Source organism: Photinus pyralis, unplaced genomic scaffold, assembly GCF_008802855.1.
Source record: "Photinus pyralis isolate 1611_PpyrPB1 unplaced genomic scaffold, Ppyr1.3 Ppyr1.4_LG3a, whole genome shotgun sequence".
Taxonomy (NCBI): Eukaryota; Metazoa; Arthropoda; class Insecta; order Coleoptera; family Lampyridae; genus Photinus; species Photinus pyralis.
The window spans coordinates 21,140,058-21,157,365 of record NW_022170509.1 but is presented as its reverse complement, the minus strand read 5'-3'; the positions used below and the strand labels follow the sequence as shown (position 1 = coordinate 21,157,365).

Here is a 17,308-nt window from a genome sequence, read left to right as displayed (position 1 = left end):
AAAATTGACAAGATATTATTGTTCCAAATAGTAGTCAATTGTTCTTTCTCAAAATAATCATCGTCTCGGTAGTAGCAGTTCCATGTGACGGATTCAGAACATGGTTAAATAATAAGATGAAAGTGCGAGTCTTCTTTCTAAGCATTGTAATTGTTGGTCCTACGAACATTAGAGTGTTCAAAAATTAAAAGTTTTTGGTGTGGTCTCAGACCTGCCTAATATAAGGACGTTATTTCGTCTATGAATAATTTCGGTTGTAAAAAAAGCAAACTCCCTGACATCTATGAAATTAATGATGTATTAAGGCGATTGTGAACATCACTTTCAGGTTATTTTGAACACACCTCAATTTCCCGAATGGTCTCTCACACGCATGATCTTTTGACTCCATTTTTCACGAATTGTTACTACAATTAGAAAAGTGGTTGTTTAACTTCACGATCGTTTTTTTCAATCGCGAGATTCGTTTGTTATTTTAATGTTTTAGCTTAAACTAGATGTCCATAATGAGTGACATTGAAATTGACCACAAACAAAAAGAGATCTCGACTAATTTGGACCAATTTCCCACAATGGGAAATCTATTTTCTAAAGATTCTGAGTTAGAACTGAACAATTTCGAAAACGGAGCCACTTTGGAGGAGCATGGAGCATCCAACTCGTCTCCTACATCGAAACCTTTAATAGCCGACACTGATTACTTTTTCAAATTCTTCGATAAAGTAATTCATTTTTTTGTTATATGCAGATGTACTTCTAAGCCTTGCTTTCAGTCGGTAAACAAAGACTCCCTCCAAAACTGTACGGAAGATACGCTCGCATTGGAATCCGAAAAAATTATACTTAACGCGTTTCTTAATGAAGTGCGAAATGCTAAGCCAGCACCCTTGAAGAACTGGTCAGCTCTTCAACATTATATTTATTACATATATCGTCACGTAATCTCGTCTAAGCCTTGCAACAGTAACGAAATTTTTTCGAATGTTATTATTAAGAAAATACGCGAACTAGTAGAAGGGTACGTTTTCGTATTCCAGTATTGTTAACTACATTCCGATCTTTCAGATTAATGCAAGAAGATCTCACGCAATTCTGCATCCGTCTAGTTACTTTAATAAGGGAGTACTCTATAGTTACTAGAGGACATTTTGATGCGTTACGATACCCCAAGGTTTCTTCGTACCTAATCAGTAAGCATTATTTTAATTTTATGTAATACAGTTAGTCAATCCTATGGTCACACTTTTCTTCAGTTTCACACACATTTTCCATCCATGCTGTATGTACCAAAACGTGTGAATTAGCAATACTTATCTAGCATGGATTTTGCATATTTCTTGTGTTATTAGCAATAACGATAGAGCAATAAATATGCATGTGAAAGATGCGTGTTTGGGCACTACTTATATGAAATATTGCGATTGATATTAAATCCACAAAAAATACAGTTATGTCTGTATATTTTATTGGGAAGATGTGTCGATTAAATACCAATCGCAATAGTTGGTTTATTTTCACCAAAAAACAAAAAGAGAAAACAGACACATAAGTAATACAAGTGAACAGGGGTGGACTGGGTAACTGCGGGCCAGGTGGAATTGCATAGGTTATGGGCCATTAAAGTATTAGTGTAGTAATGAAGGCGGGAGGGGTGGGGGGGTAGCTCTGAGGTGCACCACAAAAACATTTTAAAGTACTCCTTTCTCGAAAATAAATTACCATACAGTTTTTTTTTAATTGCAGCTGATAATTAAAAGTAACAAAATATACAATCCACACGAGGTGCGTCGCCTATCATTGTATTTCAGCACTTTCAAAATACTACGACAAAAAATGATAAATTCATTCTAAAACACTTCAATTAAAACAGAATTTTTTAACAACCTAACATCAACCCCAATTAGAGAAACATGTTAATAATTTATTAATAGTGCAAGAAACTAAATACAGCACATACTTATAAATTTCCAACGGGCCATTATGATCTACAGGCCAGGTGGCAATCGCCACTCGCCCCCCCCCCGGGCCAGTGCGCCCCTGGTTATATACACTGCCTTTTTTGAGCCCCGAAAAAAAAATTGTCTCAGATCGACCCGGAAAAAAAATTTTCTTATAGAATGTGGCCTGTAGAATCCATAATTTCAAACAGTTTCAAGATTGGGCTACTAGTTCAAAAGTTACAGCCCTTTGAATTTTTTTTCGAAATTGGTTTCTAGTCTATAACTTTTGATTGAGAGGTCTGATCGAAAAAGTACGATTGATTTGGATTCTACGCACCCAAATTAATAAGAAAACGTGTTTTCCCGAGAAATTTTGTTGTAGTCGATTTTTGGTAAAAAAAAAAGGAAGGTTATACACTGCCTTTTTTTGAACCCCGAAAAAAAATTGTCTCAGATCGAACCGGAAAAAAAATTTTCTTATAGAATGTGGCCTGTAGAATCCATAATTTCAAACAGTTCCAAGATTGGGCTACTAGTTCAAAAGTTATAGCCCTTTGAATTTTTTTTCGAAATTGGTTTCTAGTCTAACTTTTGATTGAGAAGTCTGATCGACAAAGTACGAATTGTTTTGGATTTTACGCACCAAAATTAATAAAAAAAACTGTTTTCCCGAGAAATTTTGGTGCAGTCGATTTTTGGTAAAAAAGGAAGGTTATACACTGCCTTTTTTTGAGGCCCGCAAAAAAAATTGTCTCAGATCGACCCGGAAAAAAATTTTCTTATAGAATGTGGCCTGTAGAATCCATAATTTCAAACAGTTCCAAGATTGCGCTACTAGTTCAAAAGTTACAGCCCTTTGAATTTTTTTTCGAAATTGGTTTCTAGTCTATAACTTTTGATTGAGATGTCTGATCGAAAAAGTACGAATTGATTTGGATTCTACGCACCCAAATTAATAAGAAAAAGTGTTTTCCCGAGAAATTTTAGTGTAGTCGATTTTTGGTAAAAAAAAAGGAAGGTTATACACTGCCTTTTTTTGAGCCCCGAAAAAAAATTGTCTCAGATCGACCCGGAAAAAAAATTTTCTTATAGAATGTGGCCTGTAGAATCCATAATTTCAAACAGTTCCAAGATTGGGCTACTATTTCAAAAGTTACAGCCCTTTGAATTTTCTTTCGAAATTGGTTTCTAGTCTATAACTTTTGACTGAGAAGTCTAATCGAAAAAGTACGAATTGTTTTTGATTCTACGCACCAAACCCAAATTAATAAGAAAAGTGTTTTCCCGAGAAATTTTGGTGTAGTTGAATTTTGGTAAAAAAGGAAGGCTATACACAGGGGCGGACTGGGTACTTACGGGCCATTAAAGTATTAGTGTAGTAATGAAGGTGGCGTGGGGGGGGGTTAGCTCTGAGGTGCACCACAAAACCATGTTAAAGTACTCCTTTCTCGAAAATCAATTACCATACAGTTTTTTTTTAAATTGCAGCTGATAATTAAAAGTAACAAAATATACAATCCACACGAGGTGCGTCGCCTATCATTGTATTTCAGCACTTTCATGCTACGACAAAAAATGATAAATTCATTGTAAAACACTTCAATTAAAACAGATTTTTTTAACAACCTAATATCAACCCCAATTAGAGAAACGTGTTAATAATTTATTAATAGTGCAAGAAACTAAATACAGCACATACTTATAAATTTCCAATGGGCCATTATGATCTACAGGCTAGGTGGCAATCGCCACCCGCCCCCCCGTGCCTGTCCGCCCCTGCAAGTGAAAGAACGGATGGAAAAAGGATGAAGGCACTGCTCTTCCATGTGGCCTAAATACGTACCAAACATTAACTTAGCAACTATCAATACGTAGATGATACTCAAATGCCCTCCTCCGATGCACTTAAATTATCAATACATAATACTAATAATAATTTAAAAAAAGCAATAATCAGAGAGGAACATACTGCAATTTTATTTAATATCAAATTAAAGTTAAAAAATCTGATAAATACATCCCCATTATCAGAAAGTCTTAGAAGAATTTGAGTTGAAAAATATTTTTCAAATTTTCAAGTTTTTTTCTTGTTCAGATTTCTGAAGATACAAAATTTTATGGTGTATGTGAAAACAATATTTGTTTTGGCCCCTCTACCACTCATTTTTACCACTCACGCGCGTTAGTAAGGGAGGTATTGGGATAAAAAATGACCCCACACTTTTTTTACGGAAATACACGAACCAGGAATCTGAATCAAACAAAATCTTGGTGATGTCTGTCTGTACTCTTATTTTCCGGCTTGGAACAAAATTTGGGTGCACGTATGGACATAAAAAGAAGAGCTGAAAGAATCGCGCATGCGCAAGTGTGCCTAAGTAAAAAATAACTGTCTTCAATCAGTAACACACATTTTTTATTAACAGGTTTTTGAGTCGTTACCCATTCAAATATACGAGTACTACCATGAGCAATGTTGCTTGACTGTAGACTATAAATGAAATATTAGCATTACAAACAACAGTAAAAAAAAAGAGCAACAACGTGGGGACTGTTGGAATTTTATAAAAAAGTAAGCAAAAGCGCGTGAAATCGCAGCCCTGCCCGAGGTATTTACGAGAGAACGTAAAAAAATATCAACTATCGTGAACTAATCAGAATGATTGATTTAATAGAGAGTAAATTTGGTTTTTGTCCAAGTATGAAATTGCGAGTTACCTATATACGATACTTTGATGTGAACTGTACCTGCATAAGCGAGATGAATTGGAGTGTAGCGGTCATTTCTTTTGTGAGTTGCGTTATACCACTTTTGTAATCTTATATTTGAATATCACTTGATTTATACACAGGGTGTCCCGTTTATCTTGAGACAGTGGATTATTGCGGAAACTAATTTATATAAAATATTCGTTATGTGGATGATTTATGACGCTATGCACATTTTCCCATAACTGTCCCTTAAGGATCAAGTCTAGGGCAACTATTTTTTTGAGATAGAAACCCAAACCTATACTTTTTATTGAATATTCTTATTTTACATCAGAAAATAATAAACTTTCCACTTCACTTACTTACCATTTTTGAAAAACACTTCCATAAGAGCAATTTTTGGTTTAAGCTAAGAAGCCATCAAGAATTTGGCACATTTTTTTATTTCCAAGTGCGCTGGCTCAGTAGAGGTACGATGTTAATGCGGTTTTACGATTTAAGAGAGGAAGTGTAGTTTCATGGGTATGAAAGGAAACCCTGAACACGTCCAACATCTTAAAAATGATATGTGACTAGCTGATTTAGTTTTACTTGATGTCAGTGGTTACTTAAGGGGGGATTCCAGTTGTACATGAATGCCTAAAAATATGTTATTTGAAATATCGTTTTACGCGCTTAAAATCTGAGTTGAAGAAAGGGTCTCTATCTGTACGTCTACAGTAACTATTCAAGAACCCGGCTATAAGCCCATAATTTCGTATTTTTGAAAAATAATTTTTTTACAGGGCACAACCCGGACATAAAAAAAAACCTCTTATAGCCGGGATGAGTAGGTTGTAAGGAAGATTTTAAGCCTTTGATCGGGTTTTCAAAATCGTTCTACGCCGTTTAAAACGAAATTTTGAAAAACGCTCAATTTCGAAAGTGTAGAAAAACTGCATGCAAACGTTAGGCAACACATCATGCTATACAGGGTGGTGCCTAGCGCAACGCATAGGGATTTCAATGGTAATTTCTTTATAGTCAATTACTAGCTCCCCTAATTATTTTAGAGCAAAAGTCTAAATAAGTTTTTTTTAGAGAAAAAAATACTGCATCTGTTCATACTTTTACTTATAATTTTCCATTTTTCAAAACCGTAGAAATGGATAAAATAAAAAATTACATTTTTATAAATCAGTGATGCTTTGGAATCTTTATAACAAACTACAAGCGCATCGCATCTATTTTCCTGATGGTTTTGACGGACATTTTGAACGTTATTGCACTTGCAGTTCTTTAACTAATTTATAAACAAGTATAAATTTAATATACGTCAAAGGCAAATAATGAAACGTGATCGCTGTTTTTTAGGTAATTCCAAGGCATATTTGATTTATTGTAAAATGAACCTTTTTATTTTGTCGATTTCTACGGTTTTGAAAAACGGAAAATTATGAGTAATAGCATGAACAGATTCAGTATTTTTTTCTCTAAAAAAAACTTATTTAGACTTTTGCTCTAAAATAATTAGGGGAGCTAGTAATTGACTATAAAGAAATTACCATTGAAATCCCTATGCTGCGTCGCGCTAGGCACCACCCGGTATACGTTCGGCAAATCGCTTTTAATTGCTTCTCTTCTATTGGTTGCATTATAAGCTAATTGTGTTCACTTTGTGAAATGGGCGTGTTTAATACAATCATTTTCCATTGTTTGACCAACTACGGCTATAAATAGTAGATTGTGTATAGTAAAAGCAATACATTCCCGGACTACAATAACCGAGGCCAACTAGAATTGGAGTTCGGGAATTTGCTTTCACTACGAGGTACACTTATTATTTTTTCTGAAATCGCAATCAACATCGTCATAAATGAAGGAATTGATAAATGCCATAAATGTGCATAACAATTTATTAATATTAATAATTAAACTTCATCTTTTCAGTCAAGTACAGTAGGATACCGTAAGAAAAACAATTTAGGACATTTGGATACCTATTAAATAGGTAATTGTTGCCGTTTTCCACAAAAACGTTTCACGCCAAATGTTTTTTGAAGGTGTATCATTTGCAGTTGGAAAATTAAATTTAAAAAAAGCTAATTACTTTTGGGTGTGATATTTAACAAATAAATATTAAGATATAGTCGGTGAAATGAATAAGTTGCAAAAAGGAATTGGCGCTTATTATTGTTACTACTGCACGTGCGGTTATGTTTCTTGACGTTCGAAGACATTCAAAACTCCTATAACGTGGCATCGCTCTTAGTTCACCGCGACATCGATAAAACAAGAACCTCCCTACGTCTTAGCAGAAATATTATGTGTTAGAATGGCAAAGATATATAACCTCACGAGCAATAAGGAGTAATCCGTTATTGACATTCATTCATGTAATCGACATATAGGCATTCAAATCTAACATACGATCAATTTGATACATTTTTCAGCAAATAAATACATAATTCTCAAAAAGGACAATTGAAAGTCGCATATCGAAAAAGGTCTTCCTTCAAAAAGTTGCCTTGCAGTTCTTACGCGCCCGAAGTATTCAAAAAGCCCCTTGAAGTATACAAAAAAATATAAATAAATAAAAATAAAATATGAATTTGAATGTTTGAAAATTGTTTGAGATTAGAAAATGTTCGAATAATAATTTGATCACACCTACACGGACAGTACCTACCTATTAATTACATTCCAATTAACAAATGTAAACATCATTATGTTATTTTATATAATTATAGTTTATTAATGACCATATTGACCTTTAACAATTGTAGGCATCCCAAAAGAATATGCAAGAAGGTAGGTAATTAACGTTTCTCTGTCCTTATTTTGATGGGCGGTGTTAAAACTTCGGTCGTCGTCGGTATGACCGATACAGGTTTTAGCAAATGCCACTAGTATAAAATAGTTATGCAACTTGTCATACTCAATCTTCAAGATAAATCTACTGGAATCTCCCCTTAAATGGACTAAACAGGAATATTCAGAAACAAGGGCAATTTGTTCATGAATTATTTGCTCACATAAAATCATTTCAAGCGCAACTCCATCTGTAAGAAACTCAGCTTCGTTCTGGAATTATGTATTATTTCCCCACATTATCGGCACACAAAAAATTTAATAGGGATGCTTTAGCTGAGGTTGTGCGTTCTTTGAATGTCAAATTCATCCAGGTTTCAGAATATCCGTCCACGAGAAAAAGAGTTTGTTGTGTTTATAAATCCATTTATTATCTTTTCCAATGGAACTAATTCAACTTCAGGCAGATGATATTCAAATAATCTAAACGTCAGTGGCAGGCAACCCGTTTGTAAATTAGAAAATCTGCTCAGTGAGTTTCTAATACGTACGACTCATGAGATGAGGTCTCGCTAGGCCCGGCGGGGGGGCCCTAGAGTTATTCAGATGCGCCAGGTATGAAACTTTCACCAACTTTGTAAGTATTTTATAAAGGCTGCCGTTCAAAATTGCAATTAATTAAATATAAAAATTAGATGATTATCACGGTTCCAAGTCATGGCAGACATTTAAACCGAAATTATTTTATAAAATTTGATTTTGATATATGTTGTTTATTGGGGTATTAGAAGCCTATCACAACAAACGATTTTTTCGGTTGTAACATCCCGACAGACATTATAAAGTGAAATAGGCTATATTGCTGAGATTATCGCTTGTTTCATGGGCTTCTAGTAGTAGTACTGTATTAATGTGTATGTAGGTAACTCCATGCATAAGCCATAGCATGTACAATGCACCAGTATCTGTAAACAATTTTCTTTTATATATTTATTTACAGAATTGACGTAAAGGATGTTTTACAGAATTCTAGGAATTCTGCATGCAAAGCTAAAAGGTGAAATTATTGAAGTGAAATGTAATTAGGTATACACATAGTATCCCAATTGAAGATAAATGCAAGCACGTCCTTTACTGATCCATCTCTCCAAATCCAAAACCTGGCCTTCCAAACATTTTCCAGCTACGCACCAAACAGTGGAATGAAGCGAAAGGTTTTAATTATTTAAAATCATTACGGTTTTACTCGCATTAATATGCATTGTTTATTTCAGGTTTAATGTCGTATTATAGTGCCTTTTGTTCAGCTGCCAGTAAATTAGCCCCGTTGCTACCAGAATTTGATTTTTTAATCATGGAAAGATTCAATGTCAATTGGTTATGTTTAAATAAAAGTATTTTCTATCACTATGTGTACAAAAGCCCGGCTGTGTCGGCGAAGATGCCCTTCTTTCATAAGGTAACACCCGCCTCAACCATTCGTGTTAGTAAAATAATGAGTTTCAGCTAAAAGAAGAAAATAAAATAGCTCACAAAAGTTTATTAGAATCATACGCCTGCTTTTCAGAAGATATGGCACTGGTAGAGTCTCGGTGGGCAAACTTAAAATTGAAAATTAGCAATTTAAGGTGCATTTGTACCCTTCCAATTTGTTTCAAAACTTTACAGTTTATTTTCAGCCAAAAGAGGGCAATATCAAATCCTTCTAAACATCTTATTAATGATTGGAAAATGTTTGAAGAGCACAAAAAAATTCTTAAAACAAATTATTGGATGATCCGAAACACTCAAGCGTAAACAAAGTGATTTATCTCATTGGCATTATATAATATGAAGTTTTCAGAATGCAACTGCAGGACATGGCGGAGTTGGATGGGCACATTTTGTCATTAGTAGGTGACGCGACTTACATAGCGGATTTTCTTATAGATTCTCAAGGTAATTGCTTGTGCGAAGACTGCCTGGCTGCAGAGTTTCGTACTAATATACTACCTCCACCTTATGATGAGCAATCTCCTGAAGTATATCACCTGATAAGCTGTTACATTTGTCAAGAGCCGATAACTTTAGAATCCCTTACCAACCATATTATTGCGAAGCATCAAGAATCGCCTTCTCAAAAACCGACCAGAGTCTATCTAACTCCTCATCAAAAGAGGCTGTTTTGTCCAAAGAAGCCTTCCCGATTAAGCGATATGACCAAAAGCCCAGATGTTTTGGCGTTTGAGGGATTGTTTGAGAATAAAACCGCACTTAGAGATTCTATTTTGAAAATAGTGAATTCAAAAACTAGCGGCATATTATCAGAGAAAAGCGAATCTATGTATAGAGAGAGTGTGGATAAAAAGACACCTCCTAAACAAACCTTTGTGCCGGACGTTGAGGAGCTAAAGCATAAAATGCCGCGTTCCTTATGGAATTCTTCTATCAACCCTACCTTTGATTCAAAAGACATGGCAAGTAAAATCATAGAACCGGTCTTCAAAGTTGCTAGTGAAGCTCCTGCTATGAAAACTGAAACGGAAATTTTAATGAAAAGTGCCTCTAAGAGAAACGAGGTGAGGCCACAGACTGAGGGTGTTGCAAGCCCAGCACCTGTAACCAAAAGTCCGGTCACTGACACATTGAAGTGCATCGTTACCGATCTAAAAAACAAAAAAAGTGAAATTTTGAAAAACAGCCCGGATGTGAAACAAACTCTAGTTGAATACGCCAAAACCGCTCCGGAAGCAGCGTCGGGAAACAATGTGCATTTAGGACCTAAGGCCGCCACAGAGTATGTCATTATATATTTTGCGTTGTTGTCGTTGTCATTTCTTGGTTGCAGAGCTGCAGCATTTCGAAAGCCGCATCAAAAAAGTTTGAGCAACTTGGATACGAAAATGTTGGAAATGTTTAAAAATGCTAATGCGCAAAAGTAAGTTGTCTTTTAAAATATAATTATTGTTGATTCGATTTTTAAATAGGACAATACCAACCGCAGCTAAGAGAACTAGTACGGGCAGCACGTGTGCCAATGCTGCTTGTGGTCACCACTGTAAAGAAGTTGAAACGGAAGTACGGAAATGTAAACAAGAAGTAGAACAATTAATTGGTAGGTTTGAGTGTAATTTGTTTTGTAATCAAATGCAGATGCAAATCAAATAATAATGTAATGGACAGTCTCTTCGTTTGTGCATCCTTCATGACAGGATTTTTCTGCCAAGCCTGTACTACGCATTCTTTCTACCAGTGTGCCTTTTACCCAATCCAGCCAATAAGTGATTTCTGTCACCAGAAACTTGTTTGTCTGCCTAGCAAGCACCTTGCTCCATCAGGAGTGTTTGCAGTATCTTTTCTGGTTTCCCCTGAATTGAAATATCTGCTTTGCACAGCCTTAAAGTATGATCTCCTTGAACAACCTCGATTCATATTAATGCAAGGTCATTCAGCCAATCAATATTGGAAGTTAAGGTAGTCAAGCCGGTTTGCTACAAGGGGCTTTTTTTGCTTACAATTTTTGATCATCCACATTGATTTTTTTGAGTTGCTTAAAGGACGTTTTGCATGCTGAAAGTTGAATTTATCTTAGCCGAGAGCATGCGCAATATGTGCTTTTTTTGAAAGTGGACGCAAAATGTTTCACTTTCAGGTGAAATTTTATGGCTGCCAAATCTAAGATTCGAGATTTAAATGTTGTTTCACTTGAAATGTAGCATGTAAAATAGGCTTTAGAAATACACTTGCGCAGTAAGAGTTTGGTTCTTTTTGACGAAAAAGAAAAGGTTCCCCTGTAGATTCTGTAAAAAGCGACGTCTAAGGCTCAAAATCCAAAATTCTGATTCTTCCAACAGCTCGCACATGTTCTCACCCAATGACACAGTTGAATTATCGAGGTGGGAAATGCTTTTAAAACGCAAGCTCTGCATTTAATGGAAATTTCTGCTATGCTAGAAATTTTTAGAAGGGATCATAATTCTAACCCCATTCACCTTCTTGTTATTGTGTGATAAAATAATCTAATAAGCAATGCAATCATTTCAGAATATAAGAAACATTCCTGCCCAGATACCTGTGATTATTGCGATTATCATAAAGATTCTCGTAAATGTGATTGTGCGTTTTGTGAAGTTTTTGGTTCGGTGAGTAGTAATTTTAGTATTTCTTAACGAAACATTTAAATTGTTTGTAGTCGTTACCGTCACACGCACCTAAAACAAACGAAACGCGTGATAGGCTGCGAACTCGTTTGAATCAACGCAAGGAAAAAGATAAATTACCAACGAAAGTCGTGCCTAACGGTAATACAAAATCGAACATAGCAGCTGTGAATGGTTCGTCAAAACTCTCAAATACCCCTAAGACTGTTGTAAATACAAGAAATTCAAACGAAATAGATTCACGCGGACCTCCACGAGTTCCCGAAGTCGTTCACGTTGTGCCACCCGCCTCTAATAAAAAGTCGGCATTGACATCATTAGAATCTAAGAAACTCCAAGCGTTGAACGGCAGAAATTCGTTGAGCACGCAAAAATCTGTCTCTCGCGCTGTTCCGGAAGGTGCCCGTAACGGAAGCGATTATCCTCCTAGAAGTTCAGTGTCCTCCCTTTCTACTAGCTCTTTAAGCTCCGATAATATAGGATCCAGAGATATTAACGAACTCCTTAACTACATAGAAGGTAACAAGAAGATCGACAAAGCTGCTTTGGCACAGAAAAAAGCTGATAAGAAGGCACGACAACGACTAAAAAAGGTAAGCCTCCTATTATACCAATTGTGCTCCGGTGCTTAAGGTTTCTTTACTTTATGAATTGGTGTACAGGTGTAACATTGTAAGTATGTCAAAAAAAATTAGTGGTAGATAGAACCACAACCAGAGCTGGGCAGTATTCGATTTTGTAAATACTTTTTAGTATCCAAATCCTTTAAAGTATTCAAATACTTTGTAATTAAATACTTTTATGGAAGCAGTATTTGTTTTTGTAACTCAAGAATCCAAAACAATTCGTACTTTTTCGATCAGACTTCTCAATCAAAAGTTATAGACTACAAACCAATTTCGAAAGAAAATTCAAAGGGCTATAACTTTTGAAATAGTAGCCTAATCTTGAAACTGTTTGAAATTATGGATTCTACAGGCCACATTCTATAAAATTTTTTTCCCGGGTTGATCTGTGACAATTTTTTTTTTCGGGCCTCAAAAAAGGCAGTGTATAACCTTCCTTTTTTACGAAAAATCGACTACACCAAAATTTCTCGGGAAAACACCTTTTCTTAGTAATTTTGGTGCGTAGAATCCAAAACAATTCATACTTTTTCGATCAGACTTCTCAATCAAAAGTTATAGACTACAAACCAATTTCGAAAGAAAATTCAAAGGGCTGTAACTTTTGAAATAGTAGCCCAATCTTGAAACTGTTTGAAATTATGGATTCTACAGGCCACATTCTATAAGAAAATTTTTTTCCGGGTCGATCTGAGACAATTTTTTTTTCGGGTCTCAAAAAAAGGCAGTGTATAACCTTCCTTTTTTACCAAAAATCGACTGCACCAAAATTTCTCGGGAAAACACTTTTTCTTATTAATTTTGGTGCGTAGGATCCAAAACAATTCGTACTTTTTCGATCGGACTTCTCAATCAAAAGTTATGGACTAGAAACCAATTTCGAAAGAAATTTCAAAGGGCTGTAACTTTTGAACTAGTAGCCCAATCTTGGAACTGTTTGAAATTATGGATTCTACAGGCCACATTCTATAAGAAAATTTTTTTCCGGGTTGATCTGAGACAATTTTTTTTTCGGGCCTCAAAAAAAGGCAGTGTATAACCTTCCTTTTTTACCAAAAATCGACTGCACCAAAATTTCTCGGGAAAAGACTTTTTCTTATTAATTTTGGTGCGTAGAATCCAAAACAATTCGTACTTTTTCGATCAGACTTCTCAATCAAAAGTTATAGACTAGAAACCAATTTCGAAAGAAAATTGAAAGGGCTGTAACTTTTGAACTAGTAGCCCAATCTTGGAACTGTTTGAAATTATGGATTCTACAGGCCACATTCTATAAGAGAATTTTTTTCCGGGTCGATCTGGGACAATTTTTTTTGCGGGCCTCAAAAAAAGGCAGTGTATAACCTTCCTTTTTTACCAAAAAACCAATACTTTTTATAGTATTCGAATACCTTTGATAGTATTAGAATACTTTTGAAAGAATTCGAATACATTCTAAAGTATTTGAATACTTTTCTATGTATCTGTATCTAGTATTCGCTTGTGCTGGACGTAAAAGTATTTAGTATTCAAATACCTTTGATTTGTGTAAAGTATTTACTATTTAGTATTCAAATACTTTTTGAAAGTATTCTGCCCAGCTCTGACCACAACATTTTTTTTTTCAATTAAACCGTGTTGTGTCCCAAAAAGTCCCAAAAGTTGTGTTACCTGTTTAATTTTGAGAACAAATAGAAGGATGGAATTAATTAATTAATTTTTCAAATGAAACCTGCTTTATTTGTTTGCACTTTCAAATGTCGAAAAAAATTCTACATCGATCAATTATTACATTCCATATACCTACCTGTTATGGTTTTCGTTTTATTTAAGATGTTCTAAAAGTGTGACCATTATATGCATAATTTTCTTAGAAGGCCTTGAAATAAACGCCTTAGTAGATGTCATTGTACCAACCTTGGAAACATTACCCGCGGAAAACTTGATGGAGTGCCGGCTCATTCTACCCATCATATCTTTGAACATTTTGAAGACAGGTGGATTAGGCCTACAGATCCTTTTTGATGATCTTGCTCTCTTACATTGAGTGAAATATCAATTTAAACAGAGGTTTTGATTGAAATTTTTTAAACATTCTAGATTATAAATTATTTCAACAGACAGGTCAGTCACCTATAGCTTTTTTTATATCCTTATATGACACCCTGTGCAAAATCGTAGCTCTTAGCAGTTGATTTGGTGGATAACTTTAATTAATTTACTTCAGATTGTAAAGCTTGACTTTTTGTTTAAGGCGGAATTGCGTGAACGCATTGAGAAAGAGAAAGAGCAGGAGGAGGCCGAGGCAAAGCTAAAGGAAGAAGAACGACTGAAAGCTGAACTTTTAGCGAAACAATTGGCTGAAAAGCAGAAAAAGGCTAAGAAAGCAGATGATCAATCACAAGAGAAGCAAGGTTTGTTGACATGTTTTGGTGAATAGTTGTATACAATGATTTTTAGGTACTAGAAAAAACAAGAAAAATAAAAACTGTGCCACAAAAGAAGAGAATGAACCTAAACATATAGAAGAGACCATACCAGCTATGGTTACTATAAAACGTGTAGCTGAAGGTGGTGATACGCCTGCAACAGTCACTATCACCCTTAAAGGGTCCACTCCTGAATCCGATAAATTGTTATTTACTTTGGTTAATGGGTATAATGACAAAGAACACATCGCAACAGCTACAATTAACGAGGATAATAATAAAAATAATAATAAAATGAAAAACGGAACTATCAAAGATCCGATTATCTCAAACAAGAAGGATAAGGACGTGCAATCTAAAAACGCGAAAAAGAAAAAAGGTAAAGAATTGCCGCCTACATTGCTGCCAAAGGATGTCAGTAACGGTATTTCAAAAGAATTAAGGGTGACAATAGCATTAGATAAGCATAAGAACAGCGGAAATGAACCTTCAGGTAAGAAAAACTCCAAGAGCGAAATAACAAAAGCGTATGATCCAAAAGTTGCAAACAATAAAAAAGATACGGCCACCAAAAAGACTGCAGCACAAAAATCCGCGAACAACTCTAAAGGGGAAATTAGTATTCCAATGTTACGCCTACCTCCAGGGATTACCATTACGAAAATAGAAGGGCCTCCTACTAATAGAAATTGCAAGAATGCTAATAACACCTCCTCTACTGCGGCAAATCAAAATCCAAATGTTCCTGTAAGCAAATCTGGAGTTATAGTCGTAGATACGGAAAAATTGATTCAACAATCAATTACGGCCACTGCCAATAAAAAGAATAAAAAGAAAAATAAGAAAAAACGCGACGGTAAGCAGCCGGAAGTACCTGCCAAACATAACCAGAATGGTTCTGAGCCGTCGATGGTCACTCTAAAAAATCCCATTTTTCACACTTTGCAAACTGCGCTATGTAATAAAGTGACTGATACTAATGATTTATCCATGTACCCCGCCAACCAACAGGCATCGATATTCAAGAATGAAAATGGAATGGTGACGATACGCAGTCCTAGGTTACAAAATAATTTCGAGAACGGATCTCCTATATCAAATTTCCTAACGGACCTAAAACCTATGTTCGGACCGGAAGTACCGTCATCCTATATACCGATGTGTCAGACCAATTTTGAGAACAAGTCGTTTAACGCACAAGAGATTTTATCCGGTCTACCCGGTATAGAAATAACAAAGGTTGATAAGAATAGTACGAGAAATGAATCGGAACATAAGAGAAGTTCGCAGCCCGCCGAAGTTTCTATTATTCCTACTAATAGTGGTGCTAATGGTACAGATAAGTTTAATTTCGATAAGGACGACTGGCCTTTCGGTAAGTGTGTAAAATGGTTTAATAAGGAAGGTCGACTGTGTGATCAGAAATTACATTGCTTTTAATGATTCTTTTAAATGCAATAATATTACAATACTTTCTAGTGTTCTAAATTGATGCACCCTAAACCTTAATAGTGCTATAGTGAATCCAATTAAATCTTTTGTTTAGAGAGCGTTTTCACTCCGAGGGATGTGCTTGAAGAGGATATGGATGCAGAGGAGCGCGAGTTGGAGGCATTCAAGCGCTTTTGCCAGCAATCGGTACCTCCAAAACGAAAAGAAAAAGTTGCTCATCTTAATGTAAAGGACATTGTTCTTAAAAAAAAGAAAGACCTTAATTACGCTTAGATTAATAGTATGATTTTGCATTCTTGGTACAATGTATTAACACATTAAGCACTATGCGTGAACGACTTTGTTTCCGACAGTTGCAAATTGTATGTGCATGAAACAATATTGTGACCAAAATGTGTTTTGTTTATTGTTTGCTTTGTATTTAAAAAATGTATTAAATTAAATTAATTCACAATGTTTTTGTACTACTGTTTAAGATAATCTGTACTGTTCCATTAACAATCTTGTATCGTCCTGATGCCTCCATTTGATGTTGCTATGAATATCCTTATTTTGACTTGCCACTTCCTCAACAGTTTTCGTTACGTTTACTGCCTTGAAAATTTTGCAATACCTTTTCATTCGATCTTAATATTGATACTAGGTTTAGACAGCAATCTTCATGTGTGCTAAATGTGTTAACTGTGTATTTTTTTTTTATTGTAGGTTTCTTCTGTATTATGTTAATCGGAGTTGATGTTTATAACACTTTCACCTATAATGTATAATGTGACCTTTAAAGTGAGTAAACCAATGTGATAATTTCTTTGCCACGTGTTTCGAAGAAAACTTGTTTTTTAAAAATAAATTAATAACATTGGCTGGGAATTGTTCTTTATAAGGCAAAGTAAGCAGGTATAAAATAACGAGAAGAAATGGAACTGACTTACCTATCGAGAGGAATCGATTCATTTTTATACCAAATCTTGTTCAGTAATTCGAAGTATTAAGAAGTGTTTTCTGCTACACATTGGTAACTAAAAAGTGACAATTAATGTTTACCGTTAATGTTGTACCATAAAATATAGACTAAAACATACAAATCTCATAACTGCATAAATAATGTGACTAGCTGATTTGGACACCATATTTTATCATAACTAGAGGGGGCTCAAGAAATGTTTAATTAAACCCTGCAAGTGAGGCGCGTGGTCACTGTATGTAAGATGCTTTTTGCAACCGAAGAAATTTTCTTTGTGCTG

The 17,308-nt window shown here is 35.1% G+C and overlaps 1 protein-coding gene across 1 annotated transcript; it reads left to right on the top strand.

Annotated features, from left to right (window-relative positions):
- The first annotated feature begins 361 nt into the window (after positions 1–361).
- On the top strand, positions 362–16,523 carry LOC116165465. Its single transcript, XM_031479927.1, has 14 exons — positions 362–722; positions 774–1,018; positions 1,066–1,190; positions 8,717–8,901; positions 8,949–9,070; positions 9,122–9,235; positions 9,286–10,218; positions 10,270–10,359; positions 10,409–10,536; positions 11,466–11,563; positions 11,614–12,174; positions 14,441–14,600; positions 14,647–15,990; positions 16,162–16,523. Exons 1-14 carry the CDS (start codon positions 498–500, stop codon positions 16,338–16,340), a joined length of 4,509 nt encoding a protein of 1,502 aa, XP_031335787.1. The 5' UTR covers positions 362–497; the 3' UTR covers positions 16,341–16,523.
- The last annotated feature ends 785 nt before the right edge of the window (positions 16,524–17,308 follow it).

Bases quoted from the DNA above. Each gene is read 5' to 3' on its own strand.
- LOC116165465 (XM_031479927.1), top strand. From the start codon at position 498: ATGTCCATAATGAGTGACATTGAAATTGACCACAAACAAAAAGAGATC. The intron at 9,236-9,285 runs GTAAACAAAGTG...TGAAGTTTTCAG, and splicing joins ATGATCCGAAACACTCAAGC to AATGCAACTGCAGGACATGG. The intron at 11,564-11,613 runs GTGAGTAGTAAT...AATTGTTTGTAG, and splicing joins TTTGTGAAGTTTTTGGTTCG to TCGTTACCGTCACACGCACC.